Source organism: Colobus angolensis, unplaced genomic scaffold (assembly GCF_000951035.1).
Source record: "Colobus angolensis palliatus isolate OR3802 unplaced genomic scaffold, Cang.pa_1.0 Scaffold455, whole genome shotgun sequence".
NCBI lineage: Eukaryota > Metazoa > Chordata > Mammalia > Primates > Cercopithecidae > Colobus > Colobus angolensis.
Genome location: NW_012117988.1, coordinates 725,434 through 748,633, shown reverse-complemented (window position 1 = coordinate 748,633; position 23,200 = coordinate 725,434). Strand labels below are relative to the sequence as shown.

The 23,200-nt window shown below is 35.3% G+C and overlaps 1 protein-coding gene across 2 annotated transcripts in view; it reads left to right on the top strand.

Moving 5' to 3' along the window:
• LINGO2 (leucine rich repeat and Ig domain containing 2) overlaps window positions 1–22,939 on the top strand; it is a 1,254,362-nt gene extending 1,231,423 nt beyond the window's left edge. For both annotated transcript variants that reach the window (XM_011958015.1, XM_011958016.1), the window contains one exon: window positions 20,684–22,939. In XM_011958015.1, coding sequence (XP_011813405.1) covers window positions 20,719–22,539 — 1,821 coding nt within the window. In that variant the 5' untranslated portion in view covers window positions 20,684–20,718 and the 3' untranslated portion in view covers window positions 22,540–22,939. The remainder of the gene's footprint in view (window positions 1–20,683) is intronic.
• Window positions 22,940–23,200: the final 261 nt, after the last annotated feature.

Here is a 23,200-nt window from a genome sequence, read left to right as displayed (position 1 = left end):
TTATTTTTCATGTGCAGATGTACAGTATGTTCATTTTATAATATGTTGGCCACCCTAAGACTTTGGGTGAGAGGGAAAGATGGGAAGGGAAGGAAGAAGGAAGGGAAGAGGGCATAATAAGAAAAAATTAGAAGAAATAGAAGGAAAGATGGAAAGACTAAAGACAAGACAAAGAAAGGAGAAGGGAAAATAGAGGGAATAGGAGGGGAAGAAAAAGGATAGATTGTGACCTTTAGTATGTTTATTGTGAAAAATACAGGTATAGCGTGTAGCTATAGAACTTGGGGTGTGACTTTGCTATTTTAAATAAAAATAGGAGAGAACCACGACTTCCTAAGGGCTTTCTTTATGCTTGCTACTTTATATACTTTCAACTCATTTAAGTATCAAAACAAACAGGAGAAAGATGTAGATATTATCCTTGACATTGGGAAACTCATGCCTTACGAATTTACATACTATGATTAATGTAGTTATCACCATTTACAAAATCAGAAATTGGTGTCAGATATGGCTATTCAAAATGCCCTATTTTCTTTCCATGTTATTTATTTTCATGGTTATATCTCTGTTTCCATAGCATACCATTATCTTTGATGTCTTGATAATCAATTGCTAGTTCCAAGTTTTTAAGCATGAAGTCAGCTGCCAATTATAACAATGTTGATAAGAAAATAACATAGTTCACTCTTATTAGTCCAAGTTCTCACAATGGAGATCAGAACAAGGATTGAGAGTCAAAGGCAACATTACTTCCTTGGGTGTTAATAGACTTCATAAGCATCACTCTACAGCAAAAATGGAACACAAAAATCAATGTTTACTCAGGGTTAAAATGCAAACCCCTTACAGTAACAGTCCTCCAGCTGTGAACATGACAATGCCCCCAAAAGGCAGGAAAATCTGCTCAATTCCAGTTCAAAACCTCTTACTTGATTTTAGATATGCTTTTTCTGAAACTAGATTAATCAATTAGGAACAAAGAAAGATATTTTTCTTCAGATTTACATTGAAAGTTCTCAGTTGGTTTCAGAGTTTATAACAGAACCCCCGAGCCTAAGGGAAAAACCAGCCAATGACTGTCAAGAAGGAAGAGGGTCTACATGTCCCAGGAACAGTGGGTGGCCATATGTCCTCCTTTGACTAAGACAGTCTCTGTGTTTCACCGCTGCCCAGCATTATTACACACAGTGCAATAATGTTTTTCTATAATGATAGGTTTTCTATAAGTAGAGTGACCATAGACTGTACCACCCCTACAGAAGCATCCCAGTGTGGGTGGTACAGTCTGTGGTCACTCTACTTATAGAAAACCTACATTACCAGAGCAGAAACAAATGTACTCCCTTTCACCTTGGATTTTTCATGCTGAGAACATGCAATATTAATACAATATATTAATACAGCATTATGAGGCCTTGATAAAGCTGAAACTAGTAAATTGCAGAATAAATGCTGCTTGTTTCATTTACAAAATGTAAATTGAGAGATAGTGGTTAGCTTTTCTGCTATGGCAGGGCTACAGCTTTTCAAAGATGGGTTAGAGGGACCTCAGCCAGTTCAATGACAGATCCGCATTGGAACCCTAGTTCTGCCACACTACCTAAGTGACCTTGATATAGTAGCTCAGATCTCCTGAGACTCAGTTGCCTATTCTGTTAAGGGGATAGGAATAATGCCACCTACCACTCAGGGATTTTTGGTTGTTTTTGTTTGTTTCACTAGAGTAACTAGGACTTTAGAGCCAGAAAGACCTGAGTTTGAATACCCTTTCTATCACTTCTTTGCTGCAAGTCCTTGTACAAGTAAACTTAACCCAGAGACTCGCTTTTCTTGTCTATAAAATGGTAATGAGAACAGTTTCTATCTCAGGGGAGATTGTTTTGAGGACTGCATAAAATAATGGATATCAGATAATCATGTCATAATTAATTTTATTATTTCAAAATATTATATAGAAATACATTTAATAGCCCTAAAAATGATTTGTTGCAGAAATTTTTAGTTAATATTTCTTTTTTTCTGGGCACACATTGTTAGACACTAACAGGCCTACTTTAAAACCAGTTTTCTTACTGGAAAACAGAACTAAGGGTTCACCTGGTTGTATATACTCAGTGAAGCTTTCACATAAACATAACCTATGAATTATACTCCTGAAGTGGCTGAGTTAAAGCCTGAAATGACTTTGTTTTCCATAAAACAAAGTTAAATTGCCAGGATTCATTTCATTATGTAAGCTGTTTTATACTCTCTCTGTGCTCTTTCATACTTTATCTGTTTTTCACCTTCATTTTGAATCATGAAAATCTGTTTACTGAGCCATTTATTAGTTTTCTTTCAATACAATTTATTCAGATGAGGATAATTAGCATGTATATTATACAAATGTAAGTATTACATTTAATGTGATTCCTATGATTCTAAAAATGTTTATCAAAATACAAATAAACTAGAATATATATACATTTTATCTTCTCTCTACTTCTCCTACATGTAATTTCCTTAGTAGAGAGAGAGGTGGGAAATTATAATTTTATATACAGTTATATATTATAAATGTTTTGAAGGTAGAGATAAAGTACCATAACAGGGAAAACAGAAGTAGTGAAGAAAAGGAGACTTATCTTCTTCCCTAACTTTATAATGTGACCAATTAATTGACTAAACATATAGTAAGTTATCTATATACATTATTCATTCAGAACAGATTGAATTTTGAAGGACTTTTATATTTTTGTCGTTTGTTTCCTCAATCAGTGAAATTATAATGCACATTGAAAACATTTTTTAAATAAAAAATGAAGAGAAAGCAGATTTCCTAGAATAAGTAACTAATACCTATAGCACAATCTAACACTTAAAAGTTTGGCATATTTCTTTTCATTCTTTAGCTTTATGCATGAAGGTATTTTTCCTTAACCATATTCATGATGTAGATGTATATTTTTTCACTTAATATCTTTTTCATATAAACATTTTCCAAATTATTAAATATCTCCTATAGCCATCATTTTAATTCATGCATTGGAACCATGAGTCATGAATAATGAATAATACAATTATCTTTTCATGGCTGGACCTTGTTTTCTAAGTATTTCAATATATGAAATAATGTGCATCTTTCTGCTTAAAGTTATGTGATTCAAATTTGGGAAAGTCAAATTAATATCATTAATTTGTTTACTGGACAGTTTCCTTACTAGACTATAAGCTGTTTGAGAATAGTATTGCATGTGTTCATCTCTGTCTCCAGCTCTGCTTTGCATGTAAAAGGTAGCCGGAAGGTGTTTATAGAGTTCAATTAAATATACTTCCTACTTTGATAATTTTCTACTCTCTTTTGGACAGAACTCAAGCAATTAGTTGGCAACCATCAGTAGATAAAAGTTCCCAAATATCTGCTAAAGTTACAGGCAAAAAATAAGTTATTACAATTTTTGGAATGTAAAGAATTGCATGTTCTTGCTCAGCTTGATTGATACATAATTTTTTTAAAGGTTGCATTTATACCACCTAGGAATCTAATAATAATTTAGTATGAATGAAGAGTAGCCATGCAAATGGGAATTTTAGATGCAGCACTCTATCTGGAAAAGGATTACATTAACAAACGCCAGAGTTAAATCTTACTATGGCAAGACGTGTTTCTCTAATGTGTAAAAACATGCACACAGAGTTAAATACAAAATGGCATCAGTGATCATTTAGATAGTTAATAGATAGATAGACAATAGGTCATTTTCCAGATGCCTGTGTCTTCTCTGAAACAACTTATAAATAAACAAAAAATAGAAGCATAAATCTAGGCATACATACTAGATTCATATTAATATTAATTTTTGTATGTATTTTGGCAGATACTGGCTAGCTACCTACCAGCCTTATTTTCTCCTCTTCATAGCCACGTAGCTGAAGTACATTTTCCTGCCTGCTTTGCATTTAGTTGGGTGTGCCCACATGACTGAGTTCAGACTACTGAAATGTGAATTGACATTATGAGTTTATTGTTGGGTCTGGTTTATGAAAACCTTATAATTATGATCCTCTTCATCTTTTTTTCGTATCAAATGGGAAGGACTTCAAAGACCTAGAGGAGGGAGGAGCCACAAAACAGAGTCCAAGTCCCTCGATGTCTTCACGGAGCAGAACTAATAAACTTCTATTGTTTTAAGTCACTGAGATTTAAGGGTTTATCTGTTATAGAAGCTGGTAGAAATTTATATTTGTTCATTTCCAGAGTGTTCCAGAAGGGATTTAAGACAGCTATCTTGTCTGAACAGCTTTAAGTAAGAGGCTAAAATGTCTAGGTGCATTCAGCACCAACTAATTAAAACCAGGTAATCTCCAGAGAGGTTCTTTTGTTCATGAATATCCACACTTCAAAGAATCCAGTTTTTCATGGAACAATAGATAAAATTCAAGAATCTGAAAGGGAAACTACTTAACAGAATTCTCTTCCAGTTGATGTTTCCCAAGTAAACTTTAATAACCTTATGAAGGAGGGGTAGTTGTTCCCAGTGGGCTCACGTTCTATCTAGATGGACCTGGGTGGGTTTTGAAACCTGAACAATTGTCACAGAAGGCAGCCAACCTTTCTTTGACACAAAGTGAGACACGTATTTCTTTTTCTTTTTAAAATTTTACTTTAAATTTTGGGATACATGTGCTGAAGGTGCAGGTTTGTTACATAGGTATGCATGTGCCATGATGGTTTGCTGCACCTCTCAACCCGTCTTCTAGGTTTTAAGCCCCGCATGCATTAGGTATTTGTCCTAATGCTCTCCTTCACCCTTTCCCACAACCCCTGACAGGCCCCAGTGTGTGATGTTCCCCTCCCTGTGTCCATGTGTTCTCACTGTTCAACTGAACAAGCGGTGTTTGGTTTTCTGTTCCTGTGTTAGTTTGAGGAGCATGATGGTTTCCAACTTCATCCATGTCCCTGCAAAGAACATGAACTCATTCTTTTTTATGGCTGCATAGTATTCCATGGTGTGTATTGAGGCATGTATTTCATAGCTTGTCCTAACCCTATCTTTAGAGGAACTTAAATAGCTTCTTAGCAGGAATTTTTGCCCTGGGTATGATTACCTCCTTTGTTTTCAGTTTTCAGCTGTAATATAAAATACTTAACAGACTTTAACATCCACCCTAATAGATTAATCCATTGTCTCCAGATTGCATATCCTCTCTGTGGCTGTTTACATCAAAAAGGATTTTCAGTACTTCCTTCAGTTGAGAGATTTCATTCACACAATAACCCTGTAGGATAGTTACTATTGTTCTCATTTTAAAGGTAAGAAAACAGAGAATAATAGAAGGTTAAGATTTAAACACAGTTTGACGGTTGCACATATGTGCTTTTAGCCATTACCTTAGACTGCCTTACAGATTAGAGGTATTTTGCATCACATTTGTGAGGCCAACAGGCTTCTTAAGCCAACTACCCTTTAATTAGTAATATTAATTTCAAAGAGACAAACCTCAAAGCTAGACAAAAATCACTTTCATCTTTAAAAAATTTAAGTAGAATAGGCATGCTATATATGTCCAAGTATTTCTATGACAGGCCAAAAGGAGATTCAGAACTGTAGGAGAAGAGCAAATAATTTGCATTTCAAAGAGATCAAAATAAACATGAGAACAGAGGGCTCTCCAGTTTCAGGAAAGATTAAACAGAAACTATTAATTAATGACTTAGGACAAGCTTTGCTAATTGTTCAATAGTTGCTGGAATACAAGATGAATTCATGTTTTCAAATAGATACAGTCCATTGGAGAGCTGATTGAGAATCAGGGGAAAAGATACCAAAGCGTAGCCGAGAGGAAAGATGAGAAAATTGTGTGGTGTTTTTTTTTTTTCTATTTTTAAAAGGAAGTGTTACTGGAAAAAAATCTGCTTTTTAAAATATAGTTGCTATCTATTTGCAATGAGAGGTATTTCAGTGATAATGTTTGAGAAAGCATGGGAGAAGTATAAGGTAACAGTTAAGAGCTCAAAAAAACCTGGATTAAAAAAAAAATACCGGGAGTCAAAAAATCCTGGATAGAAATACTTGCTCCCTTACTGAGACTATAATACTAGGCAAATGACTCATCAAGCAAGAAAAGTTCTTTCCCCTTCTCCTGAAATCAGGAGAAAATTGCTTCAACAGGATTATCTGGAATCGTTAATAGTCTTTGCCTGTAGTTAAAGACACATTATGACTTCTGTCTAACTCCTTCCTGGCAAATCTCAAAAACAAATATTAAGCTAGATATCCTCTTTTTGTGGCTTAGTGGGAAAGTAAAGAAAGTTGCTGCTGTATTGGGATTGCTCTGCATTTCCAGAGTTTTTTTGGGGGCAAATGAGTTTTTTCCATGTCCTTGAAGGCAACATACACGAGGGAGCTGCTTTATAACAAGGCCACCTGGAAGAGGTTACAAGACCTCCGCCAGTAAGATATTCCTAGAGACTGTAGAATAACTACTCAACAAGCCAGAATGGAGATTTACTCATCCAGATGAAAGGGAACTACATGGAGGATAGCTCTTGATTGTGGATCCTGAAGAACCCCCAGAAATCGCTACACAAAAGGAGTGAGCTTTAAAATTCCCCAGTCCCAGAGGACACTAAGTTATCTATAGCACAGTTCCAATTAAAAAACAATTTTCTTGATCTTCTTACCTCCCTGAATAAATTATAAAGAGACAATAGAGGAAAAGAATAAAGATGCTATCTGACTATATCACCTGCTCGATTTACTAGTTGTATGCCCATTTTATATCAATTTCATTGCATCAAATCACATTAACAGCTAATTCAGCTAATTTTTATACAGACAGAATCTCACATTGTCTTTATAGGCTTCAAACCATATAATAATTGCCAGCACATATCAGTCCCTAGCCAAGTAACTATAGACCAAAATACTATCTCAGTTACCCCCAGAATTGGTCATCTGCATATAGCTAATTGAAAGGTATCTACAATAGTGGGTAACTGTCTACCTATTTGCCTGAGCCACTGAATAATTTTGTCATTACACCTGTAAACTTTTGGAAACAAAATATTTTATAATATTTAACACATTTGATGCTCTCCAATTCTGGCTTTCATTCTGGCTGTTTCCATTTTCCCTTGAATATTCTCCAAGTTGAGCCTCAATATTGAAAGTTTCCATTCCTTCCTTACCAAAAATAAGTAGAGAGAGGTAAAAATGCAATGCTTTGGAAGATAATGAGAAATTATGTATAAAGATATATTTTATTTCTGTAAAAAGAGAATTCAAATCCAATGTTTCCTACCAGGTCTGGGACTTTAATCTTCATCTCAAGTTGGTTTGGGTCCTTCAAAGAACTTAGGTAACCCTGGTGATTTTCCAGACTTGCTCATACTAAAATTGATTTCTTTTAGTTTTAAACTGTTTTATACAACTTTCACAACTCTGCAGTATCCGATTTTCCTGAAGACCAGGATTTCTGAAGTTACAGTTTTAGATATCTGGATATTATAGCCTCAAATGTATTTTGGACACCATTATTCATTAAAACCTTTTGCTTTTCTTTTTTTTTTCTTTTAACCCCTACCTCAACTCACTCTTCGCCCATTCCTCTCCATTTGGGAAATAGCTTTACTGACTTCAAAAAAAAAAAAGTATTATTAGATTGTTGGAAGGTTTATGGAGATTTCTGTGCTATCCATTTATTGTTTTGTGGCCTTGTTCATTTGCCAGTCAGAGAACTAAATCATAGAATTTCCAGGCTAAGCAATTTATCATTACTTTATCCATCAAAGCAGCTGTTTCCTCCTAAACTTTCTTTTTAAACAACATACAACAACCATGATCTCTTTCCTTTCTTACTTGTGTTTTTAAAAATAATGGCTGCTTAAAATTCATTTCTCTTTCTCCATTTTACCAATCTCTTCACTCTCCTTATCACTGTATTATCTGTTTGAGGACATCTTTCTGAAATGTACTCCTGTCGCAGAGGGAATCTATGCCTTTATTTGGTTTGCTTTCTGTCCTGAAAAATACTGCTTCAACAAACCAAACCATTATCCATAAAAAATAACAATGACAGCTATTGTTTATGTGCTAGGCACCATATATACCACCGTTAATGCTCACAGTTTATTCTGTGTTATTATCAAAAATTAACAGGAAATAGAATCATAGACATAGATGAATATGTCCCACAGCTAACAAATGTCAGAATCAGAATTTGGGCCAGGTATGAGTGAGCTCAAATCTTTGCTATTTTTAGTCTTTTATGTTGCTTCTTCTTTAAGTCCACTTCCTGATGCTTTGATTTGTGTTTCTTACATGAATAGAATAAGTGGGGAATAAATACACAGCATACAAAAAATGTAAGTATAAAAATATCCAACTTCACATGCTAGGTTTTAGAAGGTACTAATCATTGTGCTTGAGAATCCCTTTGATCAGAGTTAATGGAAAGACCCTAGTCTACTCCCTCTAGATTTTAGCTTCCTGCTTTATTCCTAATGAAACAGAGTTCATCTTGTCAAACCTTGGTCACAGTCAAATATTATGAGCAAGCTTTGATTGTAAGACCTCTGTTGACAGTGAAAGCTAAATGGAGTCAGCAGTTTGCCTTCTGGGCTAAAACCGAGAAATATTTGTGAGGAGAATAATAAAGCACAACATTCCTCCCCAGTTTCTAAGCTACTCAAAAAGATGATGAGATATGGCCCCAAATTATCCACTTTTGCCTAGCTAAAGGACAGTAGTAGAATGGGCGAACAGTTCCAGATGTAGAGGGACCTCGTCTACAGCAGGCTTGCGGGGTACTTATCCACCCTTCTTTTTGGCAGTCCTTCACTTTGGAGCTGAATTTGATCCACCTTAGTTGAGCTCCTTTCTAGTTAAGTTTTGCCTATAATTTAGTTAGATACTGTCTTCCATGGCAGACATACTTACAGCAAAATTAAGGAATGTAAATAATAAACTTCCTCTTAACCACTATTGAAATAAATCAGAAATAAGATGCCAATTATTTTATTTAACTGGTGATGGGCAGATTGGGCAAATTCTGCCAAAGAAGACAGTACTCTCCAGTGAAATTTATAAAATATGACTCACACTGTACCATCAATTCAAAAACGAACTGGAAAGTATGAAGTATATCATAAAACTTTTATGCTGGACATAGAGTCATCTGATTATAATTGAAAATCTATTTTCCTGCCCTACCAAAGAAATTCTAAAAGCTATTACAAAAAATGTATTCTTTTTAAGGAGTGGAAATGTCATTAATTAATCTGCCCAGGGACCCCACACATTTTGGTCTAGTCTATTGACGGACACCTTTGAGGGAACCAGGAATTCCTCATGCTGCTTTCAATTCTCCATCTCAGTGAAGGACACCAGGTCTCACCCAGTTGTCAAGAGTGGAAATAATCTTTGCTTATCCTCTCATACACCCTCCACAGCCGATCAGCTGCGAAGCATTTCTGTCATGCCTCAGAATACCTCTTGAATTTGTCCATTTACCTAAGCCTACACCCATAACCCTGTGAGTAACCACTGTTTTTTTCTGACTTGAATTAGCACAACAGTCTCCTGAGTTTATCAGCTTCAAGGCTTTCTTTTCTGCAAGTCTATTTTTCATGTTGGAATCAGATTAATCTTTCCAAAATGTAAATCTGATCATATCACTCTTTTGCATAAAACACTTTAATGACTTGCCATTGCTCTCAGGATAAAGTGTAAACACGTTATCACAGTTTATAAGCCCCTTGTAAATCATTCCTCTAATTACCTCTTCAGCCTCTTTTCTCTCCTCAGTTTTTGTTCCAACCATTGTGAACTACTGTGTCCCCAATTGTAGAGTGCTTCTTGTTGTCTCCATGTCTTTGCAAACACTATTCCCTATGCCTATACCTATCTCTACCAAGGATGGGGGAGGAGTATAAATGGAAATATGCTTTTGGAGAGCGCCTATATTTTACTTTGAAGCAATTCAATATTGAAGTAGACTGTGATGAAGATATACAGATGCTCCATGACTTATGATGGGATCACATCCCAAGGAACCTGTTACAAGTTGAAGATATTATTACATTGAAAATGCATTTAATATACCTAACCTACCAAACACCATAGCTTAGTCTAGCCTACCTGAAATGTGCTCAGAACACTTACATTAGCCTAAAGGTGGACAACAACATCTAACAGAAAGCCTATTTTGTAATAAAGTATTGAATATCTCATGTAATTTATTGAATACTGCACTGAAATGGGAAAACAGAATGGTTGTATGGGCACTCAAAATACAGTTTCTACTGAATGCATATTGCTTTCACACCATTGTAAAGTTGAAAAATTATAAATTGGCCATTATAAATTGGAGACCATCTGTATACTTTAATCCCTAGAGGAATAAATAAAAATAATATAAATTAAAAAGTCAAAAGAGGAATTGAAATACAAAGCTAAAAAAAATCAGAGGGAGTAAGGCAAGAAATGAAAAAGACAGGAACAAAAACTGCAAGGGGACAAATAGACACCAAATAGCAAAATGGCATCCCTAAGTGCAACCATATCAATAACTACATTAAATTTAAATGGACTAAGCAATATAACAAAAGGCAGAGATTGAGACTAGATTCAAAAGCAAGAAATAACTACATGCTGTCAAAAAGAGAAGCCTTTTAAATACAAAATCACATGTATGTACAAAGTAAAGAAAAAAAGATATACCACAAAAACATTAAGAAAGCTAGAGTGTTACAGATGACTGAATCACACCTTAAGGAAAACAGCAGAAAGCTATACTGTGAACCAGGCAAAGGGTACTTGCTGTGGGGAAATTATTCCTGCAAGAGAGGCAATCCTCAATGGCAAAGCAAATATTGTCTGTTTAGATACTTCTCAGGTCATATTTTATTGAATATTATCATTTCGCCTCTGCTGCCAGGAAATATTTGGCTTCAAGGGTGTTTCCAGTGGAGTGTGAATACTGAAACGTAATTATTTGAAAATAATTTCAGCTCTAGATTTATTAACCAGGATTCTGTTTCTCAACATATTAGACTAGAAGAGCAACCAGATTTTAACAGCTTGTTTTTTTTTAAATCTTAATTTCAAAATGGAAGGAAGCTAGTTCCTGTTGTTCTCTTGAATATTTTCCTTTTATTCATATATTTTAATACCTTATTTTCTGAAAATTAAAGAATGAACCAAAATGAAATAAACCCCAATATATTACCCCAACAAAGATGACTTAAAAACAAGGAGCATTACTAGAGACAAATATGGATTCTTCCTAATCAGTGATTGATACATCAGAAATTGAACGTGTGTTTAATATCAGAGCTTTAACATGCATGAAACCCAAACCTATAGAACTTAGGAAGATGTAGACAAGTTCATATTCATAGTTAGAGATTTTAATACCCATTTCTCAGAGATTTTAATACCCATTTCTCAGGAATTGATAGCATAACTTAGAAAAAATTAATAAGGATTTAGAAGAGCTGAACAACACAGTCAACTACATTAGCCTTAATGACTTTTAAAGACTGCTTCACCCAAAGTGTACAAATTCACATCCATTTCAAGTGCACATGGCCTGGCAGCAAGATGGATCATATGCTGGTCTAATAAAGCAATCTTAGTAGATTTCAAAAGATGGAAATTTTTCATAGTGTATTCTCTGACCTCACAGAATTAAATTAGAAATAATAATATATTTAGAAGAAGACCTAAATATTTCAGAATGAACCAACTAAATCCCTAAAGAAAGGAAGTTTGGAGGGTATTTAGAAGGTGATTTAGATCGGACAAAGAAGGAAGCACAAAGTAAATTAGAAAACGTTTTTGACTGAATGATACTTTATAAAAAATGAGAATTTGTGAAATGTAGCTAAAGCAATGTAGAAAGGGATATTTATAATTTTTATACCTTACATCAGTGAAAAAGCAAAGTCCAAAATTAATGATCTAATCTTAGGAAGCTAAAATGAATTAAAAGACTGGACTGAAGACAAAATAAATAGTCAGAAATAACAAGGATAAGAACAGAAATTAAATAAAAATGACACACAATAGAGAATCAATACAAGCAAAATTTGGTCCTTTTGAAAAGTGTAATAAAACTGAAAAAATTCTAGATTTATCAAGAGAAAAGAAAGGCACAACTCACTGATGCCAGGAATGAAACAGATAACCTCTAGATTTTCAGACATTAGAATAATAAGGGAAGTTTATGACAACTTCAGACAATAAATTTAACAGCTCAGATGAAATAACAAAATTTCTTGAAGGAAACAAATTACCAAAACTGATACACAAGGAAAGAGAACATATAAAGAGTCCAGTATCTGCCAAGGAAATCAATTTGTATTTTACAACATTCAAACACAGAAATTCTAGGGTCTATTTGGATTCACTGGTAAGGTCTGCCAAATATTTGTGAAAGAAATAATGAAAATTCTATACAAACTCTTCAGGAAAAAGGACAAAAATCAAGGAATACTTTCTAACTGGCTCTGTGAGAACTGTATTGCAGTAGTCCCCCTTATCCACAAGGTATACGTTCCAAGTTCCCTGGTGGATGCCTGAAACTGCAGATAGTACCAAACCTGACAAATACTATGTTTTTCCCTATGTATACACACCTATGATAAAGTTTAATTTGTAAATTAGGCACAACACAAGATTTTAAAAATTGCTAATAATAAAATAGGACAATTATAAAAATATACTATAATAAAAGTTATATGAATGTAGTCTGTCTCCCTTAAAATAACTATTGTACTCGCCTGATTTTGGACCACAGTTGCCCATTATAATAAACCACAGAAAGCAAAATCTTGAATAAGGAGGGACTACTGTAGTCTGATACTAAAAGTATACAGATACATCACAAAGAAGCTAAAAACTAGATAAAAATTCTCATGAAATAGAAAAACTCTTGACCAAATATTAACAGAACAATCCTAAAAAATAGATTACAAACACAATATTCAATAAATGACAAAGTAACGTTTATCCCAGAAGTGTGAGATTGGTTTAATATTCAAAAATTGATCAGCATTACTTGCCACATTAAAAGAATAATGGAGAAAAACAATAAGATCATCTCCATAGATACAGAAGAGCATTTTTTCATTCAGTACTCACTTGCATTTTTAAAAAATCTTAGTTAACTAAGAAAAAAACCACTTCCTTATCTTAACGAAGGTCATCTATGAAAAACCCACAGCTAACATCAAACTTAATGGTGAAAAACCAAATAATTTTCCTCTAAGATTAGGAAAGGAGGGAAGATAGCTCTCAGCACTTCTATTTGACATTGTACGAGAAGTACTAACAAATGTGAAAGACACACACAAAAAAAGAAGGTATACAAATTAGAAAGGAAAGAATGAAACTGTCTATTTCTAGGTGATAAAATATTTGCTGAAGGAAATTAAAGAATACCTAAAGATATGAAGTTAGTACAACATTCATGGAAAATTGTTCAATATTGTTATAATATTGATTCTCCATAGATTTATTAATTGAATCAACACAATTTTTGTCAATATCACAGAAAATTTCTTTAGAAATTGTCAAGTCGATGCTAAAATTTATATGGAAATTCAAATGATCTAGAAAAGCCAAAGCATTTTCTGAAAAGAAGACAAAAATTTCATGAATAACATCATCTGATTTCAAGAATTAAACTGATGATAAAAAGCTACAGTGGCCAGGTGCCGTGGGTCACCCCCGTAATCCCAGCACTTTGGGAGGCCAAGGCAGGCAGATCACGAGGTCAGGAGATCAAGACCCTCCTGGCCAACAAGGTGAAACCCTGTCTCCACTAAAAGAACAAAAATTAGCCGGGCGTGGTGGCGCATGCCTGTAATCCCAGCTACTCGGGAGGCTGAGGCAGGAGAATAGCTTGAACCAGGGAGTCGGAGGTTGCAGTGAGCCGAGATCGCAGCACTTCACACCAGCCAGGCAGGTGACAGAGCAAGACTCTCTCGCAACCAACAAACAAAAAATAAAAGCTATAGTAACCAAGACAGCTGTGCTGGTGTAATCCAGTACAGCTGTATATACTGTATGTATTCTGGTGGAACAGAATCAAAAACAGAAATGGAGATAGATGTATGTATACGGTCAATTGATTTTTTTGATAAAAATTGTAATTTTTTTTTTTGAAAATTACAGGTGTCCCCAGGTGTAATTTTACAGGGAAAATAGAGTATTTTTTATTAATTTTAATTACTTATTTATATTTTTGTAGAGACAGGGTCTCACTGTCACCCAGACTGGAGTGCAGTGGCGATCACAGCTTACTGCAGCTTCAAACTCCTTGGCTCAAGCAGTTCTCCCACCTCAGCTTCCTGAGTAGCTAGGAATACAGATGTGTGCTACCATGCCTGGCTATTTTATTTTTTTTTTTATTTTTGTAGATACGGAATCTTGCTCTGTTGCCCAGGCTGATCTCAAACTCATGGCCTCAAACAATCCTCCCACGTCAACCTTCAAAAATGCTGGGATTATAGGTGTAAGCCACCATATCTGTCCAGAAAGGAAAGTCTTTTTAAGAAATAACACTGCAAAAAAAACTAGAAAGTTGTAGGAGGAAAAAAAAATCTTTTTCCTTACTTCATACCATATAAAAAATTAATTCAAAATGGATCACAGACTTGATTGTAAATAATAAAACTATAAAAATTTCTAGAACACATAGGAGAAAATCTTCAAGACATTGGCATAGGCAAGGAGATCTTAAAACACAAAGGATAAATCATAAATGAAAAAAATGTTAAAATGGATTTAAATTTTAAAACTTCTGCTCTTTAAGAAATATGAAGAAAACAAAAAGGTAAACCATAGATGAGCATAAAGTATCACTATACACATATCTAATAAAGAACTTGTATTTAGAATATATACATAACATTTATATCTCAATAATTTAAAAACACAATTAAAAGCAAAATATTTGAACATAAAATATACCAAAGAATCGACGTAAATGGGCAATAAGCCAACAAAAAGAGATGCTCAGCATCACTAGTTACGAGGAAAATGCAACGAGATAATACAGTCCCACAAGAATGGATAACATGTAAAAGACAGTTGGCTGGGCGCAGTGCCTCATGCTTATAATCCCAACATTTTGGAAGCTGAAGCGGGCAGATCACCTGAGGTCGGGAGTTCGATACCAGCCTGACCAACATGGAGAAACCGTGTCTCTACTAAAAATACAAAATTAGCCAGGCATGGTGGCGCACGCCTGTGATCCCAGATACTCAGGAGGCTGAGGCAGGATAATCGCTTGAACTCAGGAGGCAGAGATTGCGGTAAGCCAAGATCATGCCATTGCCCTCCAGCCTGGGCAACAAGAGTGAAACTCCATCTCAAAAAAAAAAAAAAAAAAGTATCCATGTCTGAGGGGATATGAAACACATGAAACTCCCTTGCATTGCTAGTGGAAATGTTGAATGGTATAATGTCTTTGGAAAATGATGTGCCTGTTTCTTGTAAAGACTTTACATATTCCTACCCTATGACCTATAAGGGTAATTTCTAGGTATATATTCAAGAAAACTAAAACATAAGCGTGCACAAAGATGTCTATATTAATATTTGTAGCAGCTCTTGGACACAGCCCAGGCTTCCAAAAATAGTTGAGTTAATAAGCAATTTGTGACAAAACCGACTACCACCAGACATAAAGAACAAACTACTGTTACATGCAACAACATGGTTGAATCTCAAAAACATTATGTTGAGTGAAAGATGCTGGATATAAGAGTATATATTATATGATTTCTTTGATATAAAATTCTATAAAATGAATACTAATCTATAGTGACAATACAGATCAGTGCTTACTTTAAGCCAGTAACAGAGGTTGGAATAGACTGAAAAGAGGTAAAGAGGTAATGTTCTGTATCAGATTGTGATGGTGCTTACAAAGGTGTAAACATTTTTCTAAATTCATTGGGCTGTATGCTTGAAATCAAACCATTGACATGTTTTAAGTTTTCTTCTTAATTTAGGTGGTACATATGATCATAATATTTCTTTAATACCTAAAAGTCCACCACCTTTGAGGTGGAGAAATTGATGAGGGAGGAATAATGTCAAGGCAACTAAATAAATTATAATTTTCTATGAATTATTCTGTGCATTACACTTAAATAAATGACTTAGTTGAGCCTTTTTTAAAAAGCTGTGCAATTTTATCTTTTATTATAAAACATATCCATGTGAAGAAGGATATGTTTGACTTTTTGAATGTCAAAATGATTTCAAGGACATCAGTAGACATTTTCTCAAAAGAAGACACACAAGTAGTTAACAAGAATATGAAAACAAAATGCATGCTCAACATCAGTAATCAGGGAAATGCAAAGCAAAACCACACTGAGAGATAATCTTACCCGAGTTAGAATGGCTATTACTAAAATGACAAAAAATAATTTGTTGGTGAGGATGTGCAGAAAAGGGAACTCTTAAACATTGTTAGTGGAAATGTAAACTAGTACAGCCACTATGGCAAACGGTATGAAAATTTCTCAGAAAAACTAAAAATAGAACGCCCATATGATCCAGCAATCCCTCTGCTGGAACTGGAAGTCCATTAAACCTCCTTTTCCTTCCCAGTCTTGGGTATGTCTTTATCATCAGCATGAAAATGGAGTAATGCACAGTATATCAAAGGTATATCTGCACCCCCATGTTTACTGCAGCACTATTCACAGTAGCAAAGATACAGAATCAGTCTAAGTGTCCATCAACAGATGAATGGATAAAGAAAATGTGGTACCTATATACAATAAAATACTATTCGACCAAAAAGAAAGTATAAAGTGTTGTTTACAGCAACATGGATAGACCTGAAGGCCACTAAGTGAATTAAGCTGAGCACAGAAAGGCAATATCACATGTTCTCACTCAAATGTAGGAGCTAAAAACATTGATAGCATGGAGGTTGAAAGTAGAATAATAGATACCAGACACTGGAAACTGTGGCCAGGAACAGGGGAGGAGAGGAAGAGAGGTTTGTTAATGGGTACCAATGTACAGTTAGATAGAAGGAATAAGTTCTAATGTTCCACAGTAGAGTGACTGTAGTTAATAATATATTGTGTATTTCAAAACAGCTAGAAGACTTGAAATGTTTCCAACACATAAAAATGATAAATACTCAAGGTGATGGATACTCTATATACTGTAACTTGATCATTACACATTCTATGCATGTAACAAATTCTGTGCATGTAACACAATATCACATTGTCACATAAATATGTACAAACGTATCAATGAAAACACTTTCAAAAATTGAAATAACTATTTTTCTAATTATAAAAGTAATACAGGTATATTTTTGAAAAAATTCAGAATTAATAATGTTATAAAAAGAAAGTAAAAATCACCATTAATCCCACCACCTCAAAAAGTTACTATTGTCAACATCTTTATCACATCCTTCCAGTTTTTTCCTTTCATACATGTATATATATTCATAGATATAAAAATATGTTCATACATACACACGTGGGTACAGTATATATCATTTCATTTTCCATGTTAATAAGTATACAGTTGCATTAGTTTGTTCTCCTGCTGCTGTGAAGAAATATCCAAGACTGGGTAATTTATAAAGAAGAGTTTTAATTGACTCACAGATCAGCATGGCTGGGGAGGCCTCAGGAAATTTATGACTGAAGGGGAAGCAAACATATCCTCCTTCACGTGGCAGCAGGAAGGGAAAGAATGAACAAAGAGGGAAAAGCCCCTTATAAAACCATCAGATCTTGTGAGAAACTCATTCATTATCACAGGAACAGCAGCATGGGGGGTGCTCACCCCACAATTCAGTTACCTCCCACAACATGTGGGGATTATGGGAATTATAATTCCAGATGAGATTTGGGTGGGGACACAGCGAAACCGTATCAGCAGCCAAGGGTTACAGTGTATTGGCTAGGGGGCATTTTACTGTATGGCTGTTTTATAACTTACATAACTAAATTCCGACTGTTACATATTTCCATTTTGCTGTATTATAGACAAACCTGTAACAAACATATGTATATTAGTTCAATTATTTTCTAATGATACGTTTCTAGAAATAGGAATAAAATCGGTCAAAGAAATGAAGATACTGAACTTAGATATATTTAAATCTAATATATCAGTTAATGTCCAGTTTATATTCTTTATATCAGTACGTGAATGTTCATTTCCTACCCTTGTCAATTCTGGCTAAAAATGATTATCAAACTCTATCAATATGACAGGCAAAAATGATACACCCCTATTTTTAAATTTGCATTACTTTGTTTACTAGTAGTTAATCACCTTTTCATATACTTATTGGGTATTTTTAATTTAATTATACTCATTTCCTAATTTTCTATTGGCATTCACCTTTTTATCTATTACATATGTTTTAAATATATTCTCCAGTTTAGCAATCACATGTGTGTGTTATTTGTTATACCAAGTTTTTAAAATGTATACAATAGAATCATCATCTTCCTTCCTGGTTTCTAGCTTTATTCACAGAAAATGCTACTTAACTCTAATACTATAAAATTATTGAGTTTTCTTCTAGTACCTGTTTTCTTCTTACATTTGAATCCTTAATTCATCTGAAATTTACTTTATTGGAAGAAGTAAAGTTAGTATGCAAATTTTCCCACAAAATATCAAGTCAATCATTTGTATTTTTCTCACTGATTAAAAATGCCGCCTTTAACATAAACTGACTTTTCAAATATATTTAGATATAACTGCTTACTTTTTGTTTTCTTGACTTTATTTTTGTGTCAATAGCATGCTGATTTATTATTTTGCATCTCATGTTTGAATGCATTGTATGGCAGGTATTTTCATGATTTTTTTTTATTATTTCTGATTATTTTCATATATATTTTCTTCCAAATGAACTTTAGAATTAATTTTTCAAGCTTAAAATATTATTCTTTGTAATGTGTGTTCTATGGAAAAAGAAATTAATGTTTTATAATATTTAATCTTTCTAAATACATAGTACATCCCTCTTTTAGTAAGTTATTTTGATTCTTGATAGGGTTTTATAGTTGTCATTAGTTCTATGTATTCCTTGTTAAGTTTATACTAAGGAATTTGATGTTTTTTAGAGATGCCATGACTGAAATAATTTTTACAATAGTATTTTCTAAATGGTTTATTTGTGTAGACAAGAAAATAATTTTTTAAAAATTATATTTATTGTGTAGTATGCTAATTCACTTATTCTACTGTTCTAATCATTTTTAGTTGATTTCCATTGGTTTTCATGACAGACATTAATTTGATCTGTGAATAATGATAGTTTTGCCACATATTTTCCAAAAATTGTAACTCTTATCTTCCTATCTAGCTGATATGCTAGCACTTTCTGGGTTTTTGCCTTGTTTCTACATTTGGAGGAAAATTTTCTAGTGATTTAGTGATTCACCATTAAGTTTAATCCTACTTGTTATTTTTTATTCATAAATTTGTTTACATATAAGACATACTGTGGTTGTAGACAGATATATATGTAAACACTGTAATTGGATCATTATTTTCTTACTAATTTTTCCTTTATAGTTCAGGAATGAATGTTGAAGTTTATGAAATACTTCTTTATCTAAAAGTATTGTTTCAAACTACTTAACCTTAATTAAAATATGGTGTTCATGGATAAAGCGTACCCCTGAGAACCCCAAGTTGAAAAGTAGAGCTCAGTAATATACCTTTTATTATTCAGCTGAATTCAGTGTCTACTAAACTATCCACATTTAAAACATACTCATTTCCCATCTCATTTGCTACCTATTTAATTTCACTTTAACAGGTGCACTGATGAAAGAGGGATAGTTCATTTATCATTACAAGATATTTTTCTGAAAGTTATTTCTCTTCCCATTCCTCAATATTTATCTCAAAATCATTTAAAATGGCATTTTTTATTATCCTGTACCTTGATTCTGCCTCATTCCTATGAGAAACACAAAAACAATACAGGCATACTTGGAGGATCTTCCGTTTGCCTCAAATAAGAAAATCCCTTCATAAATTAAAGTTTGCTAAATTATGAAAGATATATACATTAACATTCAAAGGTTAAAAGTAGAAAATGTATACATGAAGAAAAACATTCCAACACCTTGCATTGAACATAACTTTGTTTTGTATGTTGCACCTAAAGGCCTGATAGTGAATGAAACTTCTGTTAGCTTTGTTTTGAATAGAGAATGATATCCTAAACATTAGTGATGCAGACACTGATTCAAACTGAACTGCTTTCTTCTTAGCTGTTGACCTCTGTTTCTTTCATTTGAATTTAAAATAGAGCCTTTGACTGTGAAATTTATACTGTGTTGTCTCTCAGTCTGTGTCACACATTGTCTTTATCTCATTATACTTGTCAAACATTGAAATTGTCATGGCAACTCTGGGAAGCTATTACTATTACTGTTATTATCCCCATTATCCCCATTTCACAGCCAGGAAATCTAAAATACAGAGAGATGAAATAACTTGACCAACAACATATGTTGCTAAGAGGGTCAACCCTCAGGTTTATATCCAGGTCTGATTGATTCCAAATCCAGCATCCTTTCCATTACACTTGCTGCCCTATTTGTGTCCCTTCACCTATTTAGATCCTAACTCACCTTCTCTTCCTCCCTTCTTTTGCCCCTTGCACGCAGGCCCGTGACCAAGGTGTAGACTAAGAAGTGGAGTCATGCTTCACACGGCCATATCATGCTGGCAGCCATTCCTGGGTCTGGCTGTGGTGTTAATCTTCATGGGATCCACCATTGGCTGCCCTGCTCGCTGTGAGTGCTCTGCCCAGAACAAATCTGTTAGCTGTCACAGAAGGCGATTGATCGCCATCCCAGAAGGCATTCCCATCGAAACCAAAATCTTGGACCTCAGTAAAAACAGGCTAAAAAGCGTCAACCCTGAAGAATTCATATCATATCCTCTGCTGGAAGAGATAGACTTGAGTGACAACATCATTGCCAATGTGGAACCAGGAGCATTCAACAATCTCTTTAACCTGCGTTCCCTCCGCCTAAAAGGCAATCGTCTAAAGTTGGTCCCTTTGGGGGTATTCACAGGGCTGTCCAATCTCACTAAGCTTGACATTAGTGAGAATAAGATTGTCATTTTACTAGACTACATGTTCCAGGATCTGCATAACCTGAAGTCTCTAGAAGTGGGGGACAATGATTTGGTTTATATATCACATAGGGCATTCAGTGGGCTACTTAGCCTGGAGCAGCTCACCCTGGAGAAATGCAACTTAACAGCAGTACCAACAGAAGCCCTCTCCCACCTCCGCAGCCTCATCAGCTTGCATCTGAAGCATCTCAATATCAACAATATGCCCGTGTATGCCTTTAAAAGATTGTTCCACCTGAAACACCTGGAGATTGACTATTGGCCTTTACTGGATATGATGCCTGCCAATAGCCTCTATGGTCTCAACCTCACGTCCCTTTCAGTCACCAACACCAATCTGTCTACTGTACCCTTCCTTGCCTTTAAACACCTGGTATACCTGACTCACCTTAACCTCTCCTACAATCCCATCAGCACTATTGAAGCAGGCATGTTCTCTGACCTGATCCGCCTTCAGGAGCTTCATATAGTGGGGGCCCAGCTTCGCACCATTGAGCCTCACTCCTTCCAAGGGCTCCGCTTCCTACGCGTGCTTAATGTATCTCAGAACCTGCTGGAAACTTTGGAAGAGAATGTCTTCTCCTCCCCTAGGGCTCTGGAAGTCCTGAGCATTAACAACAACCCTCTGGCCTGTGACTGCCGCCTTCTCTGGATCTTGCAGCGACAACCCACCCTGCAGTTTGGGGGCCAGCAACCTATGTGTGCTGGCCCAGACACCATCCGTGAGAGGTCATTCAAAGATTTCCATAGCACCGCCCTTTCTTTTTACTTTACCTGCAAAAAACCCAAAATCCGTGAAAAGAAGTTGCAGCATCTGCTAGTAGATGAAGGGCAGACGGTCCAGCTAGAATGCAGTGCCGATGGAGACCCGCAGCCTGTGATTTCCTGGGTGACACCCCGAAGGCGTTTCATCACCACCAAGTCCAATGGAAGAGCCACCGTGTTGGGTGATGGCACCTTGGAAATCCGCTTTGCCCAGGATCAGGACAGTGGGATGTATGTTTGTATTGCTAGCAACGCTGCTGGGAATGACACCTACACAGCCTCCTTAACTGTGAAAGGATTCGCTTCAGATCGCTTTCTTTATGCGAACAGGACCCCTATGTACATGACCGACTCCAATGACACCATTTCCAATGGCACCAATGCCAATACTTTTTCCCTGGACCTTAAAACAATACTGGTGTCTACAGCTATGGGCTGCTTCACATTCCTGGGAGTGGTTTTATTTTGTTTTCTTCTCCTTTTTGTGTGGAGCCGAGGGAAAGGCAAGCACAAAAACAGCATTGACCTTGAGTATGTGCCCAGGAAAAACAATGGTGCTGTTGTGGAAGGGGAGGTAGCTGGACCCAGGAGGTTCAACATGAAAATGATTTGAAGGCCCGCCCCTCACACTACTGTCTCTGTCAATGTTGGTCATCGGTAAGACAGTGTGGCACAGTAAATTACTAGATTAAGAGGCAGCCGTGTACAGCTGCCCCTGTATCAAAAGCAGGGTCTATGGAAGCAGGAGGACTTCCAATGGAGACTCTCCATCGAAAGACAGGGAGGCATGTGTCAGAGCCCTTCACACAGTGGGATACTAAGTGTTTGCATTGCAAATATTGGCATTCTGGGGATCTCAGTAATGAACCTGAATCTTTGGCTCACACTCATGGACAATTATTCAGCATTTTCTACCACTGCAAAAACAAAAGAAAAAATAAAAAAGAACAACCTACAGTGTAGGATTACATATTAAAAAGACACATTTGTCTAAAACATACTCTACAGAAAAATTTGTATCTATGATTATCATTTGTTAAAGCCTTGCATCATACCATATTGTTGGTTCAGTACCACAAAGAGATCAATATATTCTTTTCTTCCTTTTTTGAAACATATATGCTGTACATGTTTTTAAAGCAATATGAATGAGAGGTTGTGCTTTTAGTTACCACTATAGATCCAAGTGTGATTTCACCTTCCGTTACCTACAGATGACCCTGAGACTAGATCCCTGGAGTTATGGGCGGAGATATTTTGAGAGATGTGTTTGT